This window comes from Takifugu rubripes, chromosome 17, assembly GCF_901000725.2.
Source record: "Takifugu rubripes chromosome 17, fTakRub1.2, whole genome shotgun sequence".
In the NCBI taxonomy this organism is placed as follows: domain Eukaryota; kingdom Metazoa; phylum Chordata; class Actinopteri; order Tetraodontiformes; family Tetraodontidae; genus Takifugu; species Takifugu rubripes.
This window is the reverse complement of record NC_042301.1, coordinates 10,394,106-10,405,887: the sequence shown is the minus strand read 5'-3', so window position 1 is coordinate 10,405,887 and position 11,782 is coordinate 10,394,106. Positions and strand designations below refer to the sequence as shown.

At 42.3% G+C, this 11,782-nt stretch overlaps 3 protein-coding genes across 7 annotated transcripts; 2 read left to right on the top strand and 1 right to left on the bottom strand.

Moving 5' to 3' along the window:
• Positions 1-296: 296 nt before the first annotated feature.
• On the top strand, positions 297-4,456 carry LOC101072075 (SUN domain-containing protein 2). 5 transcript variants are annotated; one of them, XM_011617836.2, is made up of 14 exons: positions 297-453; positions 1,191-1,259; positions 1,928-2,036; positions 2,129-2,193; positions 2,265-2,342; positions 2,451-2,519; positions 2,581-2,720; positions 2,856-3,023; positions 3,137-3,238; positions 3,312-3,399; positions 3,497-3,612; positions 3,687-3,857; positions 3,957-4,046; positions 4,131-4,456. In XM_011617836.2, exons 1-14 carry the CDS (start codon positions 426-428, stop codon positions 4,245-4,247), a joined length of 1,410 nt encoding a protein of 469 aa, XP_011616138.2. In that variant the 5' UTR covers positions 297-425; the 3' UTR covers positions 4,248-4,456. The 5 variants fall into 5 exon arrangements, with proteins under 5 accessions (XP_011616138.2, XP_029706911.1, XP_011616139.2 ...); XM_011617837.2 differs by having other exon boundaries at positions 298-453; positions 2,454-2,519; XM_029851051.1 differs by lacking the exon at positions 1,191-1,259.
• Positions 4,457-8,585: 4,129 nt separating this feature from the next.
• On the top strand, positions 8,586-9,450 carry LOC101071851 (G-protein coupled receptor 35). The gene is made up of 2 exons (XM_029850637.1): positions 8,586-8,726; positions 8,926-9,450. Exons 1-2 carry the CDS (start codon positions 8,622-8,624, stop codon positions 9,448-9,450), a joined length of 630 nt encoding a protein of 209 aa, XP_029706497.1. The 5' UTR covers positions 8,586-8,621.
• A 111-nt stretch (positions 9,451-9,561) lies between these two features.
• LOC105418396 (uncharacterized) lies at positions 9,562-11,484 on the bottom strand. The gene is made up of 3 exons (XM_011617835.2): positions 11,320-11,484; positions 10,587-10,851; positions 9,562-10,377 (listed from the first exon to the last, which is right to left on the bottom strand). Exons 1-3 carry the CDS (start codon positions 11,346-11,348, stop codon positions 9,706-9,708), a joined length of 966 nt encoding a protein of 321 aa, XP_011616137.2. The 5' UTR covers positions 11,349-11,484; the 3' UTR covers positions 9,562-9,705.
• Positions 11,485-11,782: the final 298 nt, after the last annotated feature.

The following is an 11,782-nucleotide window of genomic DNA, read 5'->3' as shown; positions in this document are numbered from 1 at the left end:
TATAGTGAATTTGATAGCAGTGAGGCAGTTTTTAAAGATAACTATTTTAGACGGAGAAGTAGCGACATCTTGTGTCAAACAACTTAAACTGCAGCCGAGAAGAACGTTCAACGCCGCAAGAGGACCTCTGTGTTTATTGCTGCTAAATATAGCTGCAGCCACTTTTTTCTATTTTTATCTTGTTTTTTTTTTTAATTGTTGTTCTATTGCTGTTGCTACTTGAATGACACTTAATTAAAGGGATTTTGTTTTTTAAAAAAATCCAAAGCCGGAAGTGATTATTGAGGTTAGTTCTGTTTCCTGCTGTCATTTGTCCCCGCGGACCCTCCCTCGGAACCAGGGGCCCACATTCATTATATCTAGTTTATTTTAAGCAGAATCTTTCATCGGGTGTGTGGCTGGGTCTTTTCAATAATTTCAATGAGATGTGTAAGGCTTTGGAGCTCAGTAATGGTGAGTACAGATGCTTGATTATTAATTAAGCTTTTTCAGGAACTATACGGTCGGCGTTTGATTCCTGTGTGACACAAGTTCACGCAGAAGTTTGCGGTGCATTGAAATGTTGCGCCGCCAAATTAGGCGGAAGTTGACAACATGGGTAAAGTGGGTTCTACTGGGCAGTTTAGATGGACATTTGCATTATTCTCACCATATTTACTTCAGCTTTTGTTTAATTTCTTTTGTCTCCTCTCACTGGTGAATCTGCTTTCATGGGTTCTAAACCCAACATTGTTTGTCATGTCGTTTGTGTTCAAAATAACATTCTGGAAACGCTCTGCATTGTCTGTCCTTTTGTCCATCCTCCATCCGTCCACGTTTGTTGTCCACCCTTCTGATTTACCGGTTCCTGGAACTGTAAAAGTTATAATTCTGATGTGTGTTATGCAATCTCTCTTAGAACACGTCCATCTGAGGCTGATATGCAAACTACCAACTAATGTACATAAAAAGCCTGGCGTTAGAATAAAAACATACATGTTGCTAGGCAGGCAATGACAATAAAGCGATTATATTCTGTTTCCCCTTTTCTACATGCTGCTGTCTTGTAATATTTGAGCTGTCATCACTTTATATATTTTTTGTGTGGATGTCCTGTTTCTTATCTTGGTGAACTGTGAATTTTTTCCCCCCTTATCACCCTTATGCTGTGTGTGTGTACACCCTTGACTTCCTGTATGTTTCTGTTGCAGCTGAAGCTTCCTGTGTGTCAGTCTTGTTGGTGTCTGCAGTAAGTTCCTGCTGCTGTGTTCCTGGTCCAGGTTAGATCCCCTTTGTTGTCAATGCGGAGGAACGTTTGTGCTCTTCACAGTCTAAACGCATCGATCATTTATTTATTTATTTTGATGCTGTGAAGTTGAGGAAATGGTTACGCATGGCGGTCACACCAAGTTTTTACCCTCTCGAGTGGCTGTTCTGGTGATTATGAAAATGCTAATCCTCCGTTTTACATCACGATTGTAACTTTTCTGACACTTTATTTAAAGATCACGTGACCACAGTGCGGTCCAGTCAGGATCTCAGGATATTTATACTAAATATCAGGCTTCCTCCTGACGTCAGCTGTTCATGGCTCAGAGAAACATTAGCATGAGCTGCATGTATGGATGTGTGCAGCACTGCTCTCCACTTTATGTTAGTATTCTGTGTGCATTTGTTCTTCAGGCTCTTGCGTCTTGTAGATTAGTTGGATTACAGATTAACCACGTGAGCATCTGTTGCAGATTTCCTGCTAGTATTGTGAATACTGCAGTAAAATACTACTGTCTCAACAGTGTTACTTTAACCTGACACTAAGAGCACTATGACCACAACTCAACCATTTTCTACTCTTGCCAGGTTTTCCGACTGAATGTGTCATCACGTGTGTCATCATGTGCTGAAAGGCCTGATTAATGATCAGTAAGGCATGTATTTTCTGTTTTTTCAGCCATGCTCAGAAGAAGTTCTCGTCTACAAGCTGGCAACTACTACGCCATGAGTAACGGCCTTAATTCCACCCCTGCTGCGGCCATTTCTTACTACGAGACGCCCGTCAGGTACGTGTATTTGAGCGGGTGCGTGCACACTGATGTCTGCTTTGCAAACTGTCATGCGAGTAAAAATATTTGTCTGATTCTGTTTCCTGTAGGAGTTCCAGGAAGTCTCGGGTCCGAGCCTCCAGACAGAAGAGTCCTTCGCCGTTCACCGCTAAAGGCCAGTCTGATCTTCAGCGTAATGTCAGGATCGTGTAATGCGAGTTCTCACCGTCTCGCCTCATTCCTCAGGTCCGGTACCAGAGTCCAGCTCAACCACTGAACCCGGACGCAGTAGCAGAATCACTGAATTCTTCTTTGATCTCAAGTGTTAGTATTCAGTCTTCACATGTTTAGTATCGTGTTCTTATTGGCTGTGTAATATTTGAGTTTATAAAATATTGTTCATATTGTATTTTTTTTATTTTGTTCTCCCAGCAGCAAACATCACAACCAGTCGTCACACAAAGGCCTGCGCTCTTCTCCTCCTCTTCCTCGTGCCTTTTTGTAAGTGTCTGTCCTTCATTATGTTAGTTTCCATTCATATGTTACACACAGTTTCCCACAGGTGTTGGCTTCTTGCTCCTTTTGTTGACCTCAATCACGCCCAACAACCTGCTGATGATCGACTTGTCGCTGACAAAGAAGCTGCCGGTTCACTTTGACCCGTCACTACAGAACAGCAACATGAATCTTAGACCCATATATGTGAGCTTGAACTCCACTTTGATTGTTCAGTCATTTCACTCCTGTCATTTTCAGTTGAACGAGAAATAAAGGATTTAGAGTGGATTTGTTAAGTATTTCCTTAAAAAATGTCCAATCTGTGTTCCTGATCTGAAGGAAAAAGAGTATCAAGAGTTGCAAGAAAGAATTGCAGGCATAGAAAAAGCCACTCGGTTACATCTGGAGCGCAAGATTGCTGATTTAGCAATGCAGATTTTGGGTGTTCGCACTGTTGCAACCAGCCTGAGCCACAGGATCAGATCAGTAGAGGACCAGAATCTAAAGGTATGAGCTCTGGGAGAGACCTACACAGCTGTCTGGCTGGAAGAGCCATTGATATATGTTGTATTTTCCCCTTTGAAAACCCCTGTTTAAACTGTTGTTTCTGCCCCTTTTAGTTGACTAAAGAGTGGAAACACCTTGAGCAGAGGCCCGATGGCAACAGTCTCACCCCAGAGCTTCAACGGGACATCGAGGGTTTGTTCAGGAAACTTGTGGAGGTGGGTTTTTTACATTAGGTTGCATTAGTAGTTTTTACACCATTGTGGTTAGAACTGTGTAAATGTCCATCAGGAGCTCGCCGTGCTAAACGGAGGAGGCTGCTCAGAGTGCCGACGTCCCATCGCTGACAAAATGGCTGACTTTGCTCTGGAAAGTCAAGGTTAGTCACATGATGCCTTATAAAAAGCACCCAGAAGAACTGTGTTTGGAGTTTATTTTCTGTGTGTGTGTGTGTGTGTGTGTGTGTGTGTGAGAAGGTGCCAGTGTGATCAGCAGCAGGTGCTCACAGACGTACACCTCCCCCTCAGGGTGTCTGACCCTGTTTGGAATCCCTCTCTGGTCCCTCTTCACAAGTCCACGCACTGCTATCCAGGTGCTGTTACTGTCATTTACGATGCCTCCGACGTTCCTTTTTCCTCTGACAAGTCTCCCTTTTTCACCTCCCAGGGTTCCCCCATTCTGGCAGGTACCTGTTGGTGTTTTGTGGGGGCAGAGGGGACACTGGCCGTCTCGCTCTCTCACCCAGTGAAGATCACACACGTGACGGTGGACCACCTGCCGAGCTACAACTCCCCCTCCGGCGACATCAAATCTGCCCCGAAGGACTTCGAAGTCCATGTGAGTGAGACACCATGCTGAAAACAGCCCCCAGAGCCGCTGCACCGTCAAAGTGATTGAGAATGATCCACTCTAACGTATTGTGATCCGCTTCCGCAGGGAATGAAGACTCAGGCAGGAGAAGGAACCTTCCTGGGAAAGTTCCTGTATGACAAGTTTGGCGAGCCGACGCAGACGTTCAGCCTGCCTGTGAGTTTGAAACATGTCCAAATCGGACTCACCGAGTTCTTTTTATTCTTTTCTTTTGACCTCATTTTATTCTGCGGTCACCAGACTCCCACTGATCAGTCGTACGACATTGTGGAATTACGTGTTTTCTCCAACTGGGGTCAGAAAGAATACACGTGTCTCTACCGGTTCCGTGTCCACGGCCAGACAGACTTCTCCTGAGCTTTCACCAGAATTTTAATTCATTTGTACATATACTGTAAATGCTCTCATTTGTGAATATTTATTTATGAAATAATGAGTTGTGCATAATGTTTAATGGACTTGGCAGTAAATCTCTTTTTCAGTAATCAGAAAGAGGAAGAATTTAGTGACTAAAACTGAGGTGATGTGTGATGTGAATACATGAAACATAAACACCTGTGACGAAATGAAACGGTGAACATTCACATTTGTTTTGGAAGATGCTAAATACAAGAACTTTAATAAAAGTCAAATTTATTTTGGAACACAAACCACTTGTGCCATGACGGGACTAAATCATTTGGTTCGAAACACTCCTTTCTTCCTGAGATAAACTGGGACACAGAGCTGGAACATTCAAAGTAGTAGGTTTAAAAAGGTAATCCCTTTAACATTACAAGGCAAATATAAACATCTAAACCAGATTACATTTATTTAGACTCTTGAACAGAGTAACAGGTTAAAAGGTGGAAAGGTTCAAACATACAGCATTTCACTGGTGCAGGTACCTGTGGCTCAGGCTGCTGGGGGACTGGGCTGAGAGGCAGAAGGTTCCTGGTTCAAACCCCAGCATGGAGAGCTCAAATGTTCACATAAGGGTTTTCCCACTGGCCAGGTGGACCCTCCAGGATCACACCTGAGCCACCCCTTCCCCCAGCCTCAGCAAACCACAATAGCAGGTGTCTGCCATGCAAAATCGAGACTAAAGAATATCACAAGACACTACCAATTTGATCATTAACCAAGATGCATTTGAAAAGCCCATAATGATGCAGAACATACACCCAAAACACCTGAAGAGGAAGAGCTGCAGCTCCTCTCCATGACAAAGCTCACTTGAGATTAGTGAGTTCTCCTAAAGGTTTCGCAAACCTATTTTCACTTGTTTTGAAATTCAATGTCGGGAGATAATGTACAGCTTTTAATGCATTCTCGTGTTTTATCTTATTTCTGGAGACAAATTTTCTTGTCATAATAATCAAAAGTCAAATATACAAGTATATTAATCTATGTAATTAATTCACACCATTTTCAGCTGTTAAATTATCAGAACATATCAACATTAAATAATTCTAATTTAATTAGATGTGTTAATATATTCATTTAGCTTCTGTTGAAAGTTAACATTTCTTCTCTAAATTTTAACACAGGATGGTGAGAGGACAGAATACACACTTGGAAAATAAAAAAAGAAGCCTTTTCCATTAAGTTACTTGTTCCAGAGAATAAACAAATAAGAGGTTTTTTTTGTATTTACCAATTTTGGAAATGTACAATGTATAGTTGTCAGGTTAGTTAACCCTTACATTTCTGTTAAAATTACAGGAAAGGATTTTAGTATTTATTACAAATTTCTCAAATCACGTTTTTCTAGCCTAGTTTTCTAAATCTATCAACGAGGATCCTCAGACTTCTCCAAATCATTGGCTTTTGCTGTCGTAGCTGTAATGCAGAGACATCTGATTTCAGGTAGTTGTCTGGTGCGGAGGAGGTAACTCAGGGGCTGAGTGAAACTGGCCAATGCAAGGAAACAATAGGACACAGCAGTCAGGACTGAGAATGGCTGGAGATATTTGGGACCATATTGTCTAATCAGGTTTTCAATGAGTGGGGGGATATAGTGAAAGTTAAGCAGAACATATGAAGTTAAGACTATGTTGGATGCTCGCCTCTTCACTGGATGGACTTCTTTCCTGCTTGGACCTGATTTGCAGAGAAACCTGAGAATATTAAAGGTGCAGCTTGATATCACCAGAATGGCAATGAACAGCAGCCCCGTTATAACGTTCCGCTTGTTAGGTTTAGAAGCCTTGACCAAATAGCAACTAGCACTAGTTACGACAAACACCAGTAAGCAGAGTGACAGGCGTATTCTAGCATCCTTGAAATGATGAAACACCAGTGGATGGCAGACACCAATGTAGCTGTCCACACTCAAAAGGCAGAGCAACATGGGTCCGCCAGTTTGATTCAAGCCCCAAGCAAAGAAGAAGCTGTCCTCCACTCTTTTAGTGTACACAAAAGAGATGTATTCTATGATCAGCAGGAAGCAGAACAGCATGTCAAAGCATGCCAATTGGAGTGTGAAGATCTCAGGTGTGGAACAGACACCGGTTTTGCCCAGCAGGAGGTGTATGACCAGCCAGTTGGCTGGTATCCCCAGCGGTGGCACTGTGATAACAGTGGGTAGGAGATACCAAGCAAGCCCGTCAAGCTTCTCACTCGTGCTGCTGTCATTGGTGGGTCTGCTACCAGCAATGGATTCCATCCCTGTGACTGATCACTGCTGAACAGTGGTAGATGTGTATCTGTCAGGAAACATAACATTTTTAAACATGCCAGAAAAATGTAAGAGGGCCAAGGAGAAGCCAGCTATGACAGAAGAACCCAATAAAAAATGATCTGGAGAACCAGTTTGCGACGGTTGAGAAAAAAGTGACACAAATAAAGTGGTTATAAAAATTCAAAACTAATATTGATTAACTTTGAATACAAAAAAATGCCCTTTATCAGTCAAATTCAGGTGGACCACAGACATCTTTTGCATATTATATCATACCAGGTGTTCTGGTTTTATGTGTTGTCCAGTTCGACGGGATGCAAATTCATGCATTGTCATTATTACTGGTTTGACAGTAATGCTGAAAATTGTTTTTACATTTTAATTTTGCATTTTCAAAATGAGGGGAAACAACATTATAATTCCGAAGTAGTTCCAAAGAAACAAAAAGAAAACAAATATTATGCCTCTTTTAGTAAATAAACGTAAACCAATATTGGACTTTAGTATGCCAACGTAAACTTAATTAAGAAAGCTTGTTCAGGCTTCTGGACGACTAAAGGAATAAAAGAGAGAGTCTATCTGCTAAGGGGTAATAAAAGTCTTTAGAAATCATGTGGGATATAAACTATGACCATCCATCACTGGATGTCGACTCAGCTTTCAACTACAATGAGAAATCTTTAGTTCCTCTGCACAAAGATGTCCAAGTGTTGAAAAATTCAAAATTCTTATACTAAATCATTGAGAAATGACCATAAAGTAAGAAAATATTCCTGTTTATGAGGATTTGGTGAATAAAAGGTTGCCAACAGTACCTGTTAGAAGTGAGAGCTCAGCAGGAATCAGGCAGAGGTCAGTGATCACCTGGACACTTTATGGAGATTCGCTGCATTTGAATACCCACATAGATGGAATGCAAATGCAAAACCTTTTATATCGATGCACAAAGATATGAAATACATATGCACACAGGATTGTCGAAAGTTCTATTTGTAGTGATTGTGAATGAGAGTCATTCCCTGGAGCTTGTCGTCCAACTGTCAGACCAGATGAAATTGGACAGGCATGTCAGGAAACTTGGTGCTGCATGCATACTTTTATGAATCACCTCTTTATTTTTGGACACTGATGTTTGTCGTGTCTCGGCCAAGCATTGGTTCCCTAAAGTCTGGGCCTATTAGTAAGAGATTGCGTTAGATGTCTCAGTTTATCTTGCATCACATGTTTACAAGGCATGCCGTTGCATCATTCATGAGCAAATCTTCATCATCCTCAAAAATGATACTCAGGGACGGATAGAAACAAAAATAATCCGTAACCCTTTGGCAAAAATAAAATTATTAATTAAAAAAGCATCAATAGGGCAGAGGAATCAAGGATCTCTAGAGTAACCGTTGGGAACTTTAAGTTCTTGTTTGAGAGAGAGGACAGTGCTTCTGGTAACAGATGTGTCTCACAGGGAACCCTGAAGGCATTCCACCTCACGGTTGACTCCAGTAAGCATGGCAAGAAAGTCGCTAATTGCAAATGAAAGCTACACACACCCCTTTGAAGAGAACATCCAATCCAACGCAACAGTCTGCCGTGATACCCCTCAGACTTGGCCCGTCCTCTGGCTTCTGTTGTTCCCATACTGCTCTGGGCGATCAGTTGCTGCACACAGATCTTCAGCAGGCAAAGAAGAGGACCTGGGACAATTTTGTGAAGGTAGGACATCCTTACGCCGCACATTTTTTAATAGCAGCCACTATAAATAATTTCTATCCTCCTGTCATTAGCAGTTCTTTAGTAGAATGGTCCACACTAGCCTGAATCACAGCACCAGCCACTACATGAACTCTACCTCCCCCACTGGCCTGCACGGACTTCCACTGTGGTACCAGTATCCACTTTGCGCAGGGGCGCCTTATGGCTTTATTTTCTACTATGGCGTCAAAATGTTTAACCTGGTAGTTGGGGCACCCTGCAACTTCCTGGTCATCTGGCAAATCGCTACAAAGAAAAGCGACGCGTCAACCTCTGATATCTTCATCTTCAACCTGGCCGTCTTGGACGCCTACTTCTGCCTAATGACACCAGTGGAGTTGGTCAATCACCTGTTGCTGGATGACAGTGGGATCTGGTACTTTCAAAGGTTCGCTTATGGACTCAAAGACCTTGCCGTGCTGTTTTTGGTGAGATTAATATTTACTTAAATTATTTACATTAGAATCTGTTAGACACTCTGACAGGTTCCTACTAAAACGTCCGCAAATGATTCAAGAATATTTCTGATTTTTAGGGCCATTCAAGTGTATAGAACATACAGAAATACCGGGTATTTCCTACACGGGCAAAACAAAAGTTAATGTATTTACTGATCTGCTGTCACAGGTGTGTATCTGCTTGGATCGCTACACAGCAGTGGTCTACCCGGTACTGTTCTCTGGCATCCGAGACAATCGGATTCGTACTGGCATTTGTGTTGTGGTCTGGGGGCTCATCCTGGCTTACGCTGTCAGCAAGTGCATCCTTGGATCCAAGAGCGTCAACAGCGTTTTTAGTGGCGCCATCCTATTCACCTTCACAATCATGGTTTTCTGCAACATTTCCATCATCTGGGTCCTTCGCCGTACAGTGGCAGGAAATGGTGCGAGGCACCCAGTAAAGCAGAAGGCTTTCAAGATGGTGCTCACCATCCTGGCCATAATCGTGGTCAACTACCTCCCGCCAGTGGCTCTGATGCCCTTTGCGTCATACTACACATTTGTGGAGTTCAACTGCCAGATCCGCACCAGTGTCTTCTCAATCATGGATCTGAGCTGCAGCATTGAGCCACTCCTCTACCTCACCAAGATGGAGTTCATGGATGGGTGTAGGTGCAGATTCACCGAGAAGACACAAGACGTGGCAACTTGAGCAAAATTGGAAATTCAGCATTTCTTCTCGATCATTTTTAAAGCTAAACTAGTGTGTTGGCCAATATCACATGATCAACTGATCCAACTGGTAAAATAAATAATCTGACAATTGTAGCCTCACAATTTATTTTGGAATGTTTGAATTCTTAGAACATCCTCCAGGCAATGTGCATTTAAAAAAATGCTTAATTTCACACTGCAGAGTGTTCTGAAGTACATTAAATGAAATCTGCCACAGTTACAAACAACAGCATCAAGTCTGAGTAATTTTTATGAGTAGCTCTTTCAAACTCTCCGGGCTGGCTTTGGGTCCATCCTCTGATGTCACATAACCTGGGTAAATGGCGTGACACTGAGGAATAGATGCTCTAGTGTCACCCACTCCAATCTCTGGTGATGAAGGTGGGAAGAGGGGTAACAGTTTGGCATGCGCGTAGTCAATCTCAAAACCTTCAAAAATAAGACCCGTACCACAGGAACCTAACCCAGCTTCAAGTAGCCTTGATACCTCCCATGAGGCCAGCACCATCCTCTCATAGTCACCTTTTTCTAACCTGAATATATCAGAGGTCAAAGGTTGCCGTGGCACTAGTACTGTGAAGCCAGGTGTGTTGGGAAAAGGAGTGAGAAAGGCAACATGAGCCTCATCTTCCCACACACGCCACTGCTGCTCTTCTCCACGTACGATGCGTGAAAACAATCCTGGATGAGCTGGATCATCCCCAAGAAAAGTCAGGTCGTGTGGAGCATCTGGAAATGGGAGCTTGGCTCGAATCTTGGCCTGGATCTCATTCAGGCGAGACTCACTCCACCTCGGAGCGGTCTTGGAGGTGCAGTACCCTGGGTCACAGGCATTATGCTCCTCATCTCCTGCCAAGTGAGGCCGCCACTCCGAATCCAAACCATGTAATGGGAGAATACGAATCTACAAAATAATAAACAAACACGCATCTTATAACAAGCATATAAGCTTGTTCGAGCTCATAGACCTTTCAAGTGTTTCAACCAAAAAATATATAATTTATTTTGTTAAAGGAAATCAAGTAGAAACAGGAAAATATCTTACTGTATGATTCCCCAAAAGACGGAATTCTACAACTAAAACACTTCCCAAGAATTGCAGTCAGGAGGTACCTGAGCTGGTGAGTCTCTGTGAGGTCTGCTGACCAGGGCACACCTACGAACTGCTAGTCTGTCACACAGAAGCTCTGCGACGGCTCTGGCCCCCAACAGCCAAGATAAAAACTCCTGCTTCTTCAAGTGGAAGATGCTGCCTCCCAGGCTGCCAGAGGTGCTGCTCTCCAGGATGACGGACCCTGGGGTCCAGGGACAGGGATGAAGGTAGGCCACCAAGCCATCAGACGCCCAGATGACATGATGTGGAGAAGATGAAGTCATTCTGTGGGCGTTTTAAACATGCCATGATTTTAAAAAGTTTTGATTTATTTTGAGGAATACAGGTAGTCGTGAAAAGACTTATTGATGAAAAGAAAAACATTTAAAATTATTAAGTATGTGCGACAGTAATCTCCAAATTGTTAGTTTAATACCGAGAAACCGAACTTTACGTGATATTTATTAAGCCTTTTTTTTTTTTTAAAACCTCCCAAAAAGAAATTGACATGTTGGTTACATCATAAGCGCGTGACAGAAAAAGAATCAATACTAATGTCAATTAGGAGTGACTGGTCATAAAGTAAAGAAGCCTGCACAAAAGACAACATTTTTAATTGTCGTAAACGACAAAAGATTTATAAATTAAATCTAGCATAAACCAGTAAAATAGTTACTCGTAACTGTTTAACCAGTATGTTTTATCTGCCAGCTGAAAACCTGAAAGATAACGTAAAAACCTCAAAAACCCTACCTTCTAATCCCGGATCGCACAACCTGCATACACTAATGTACAACCTGGTGAATAACTAAAAAATCAACTTAATAGGAGTTCTAGCAAACATCGGTGCACCGATGTCCTCCACAAGTTCTGCTGCTTATAACTAATTCTTCTTCTTCGTTTTAAGCTTCTTCTTCATGCTTCAAGTTAGTTTGACGACCCTACAGCGCATTGCTTCCATCTAGTGGCCACTTTGGGAAGCCACTCATTTCGTTTTTTTCGGAGAATCTTCTAATGTACCGTAGCCCGCACTGTTGAATTGTATTATTCTGAATGGTTAATATATTTTGAAGCATCATAATCGTAATCTCTTAATAATAATATGGTTATTGACAGGCTTTTCTCTGCTTGTCGCTTGTTTAAAAAGGTATTACATGTAGGATTTATATAATAACACCAGAGAGCGCACCTAAACTGCTATGTGACGCCATCTGCC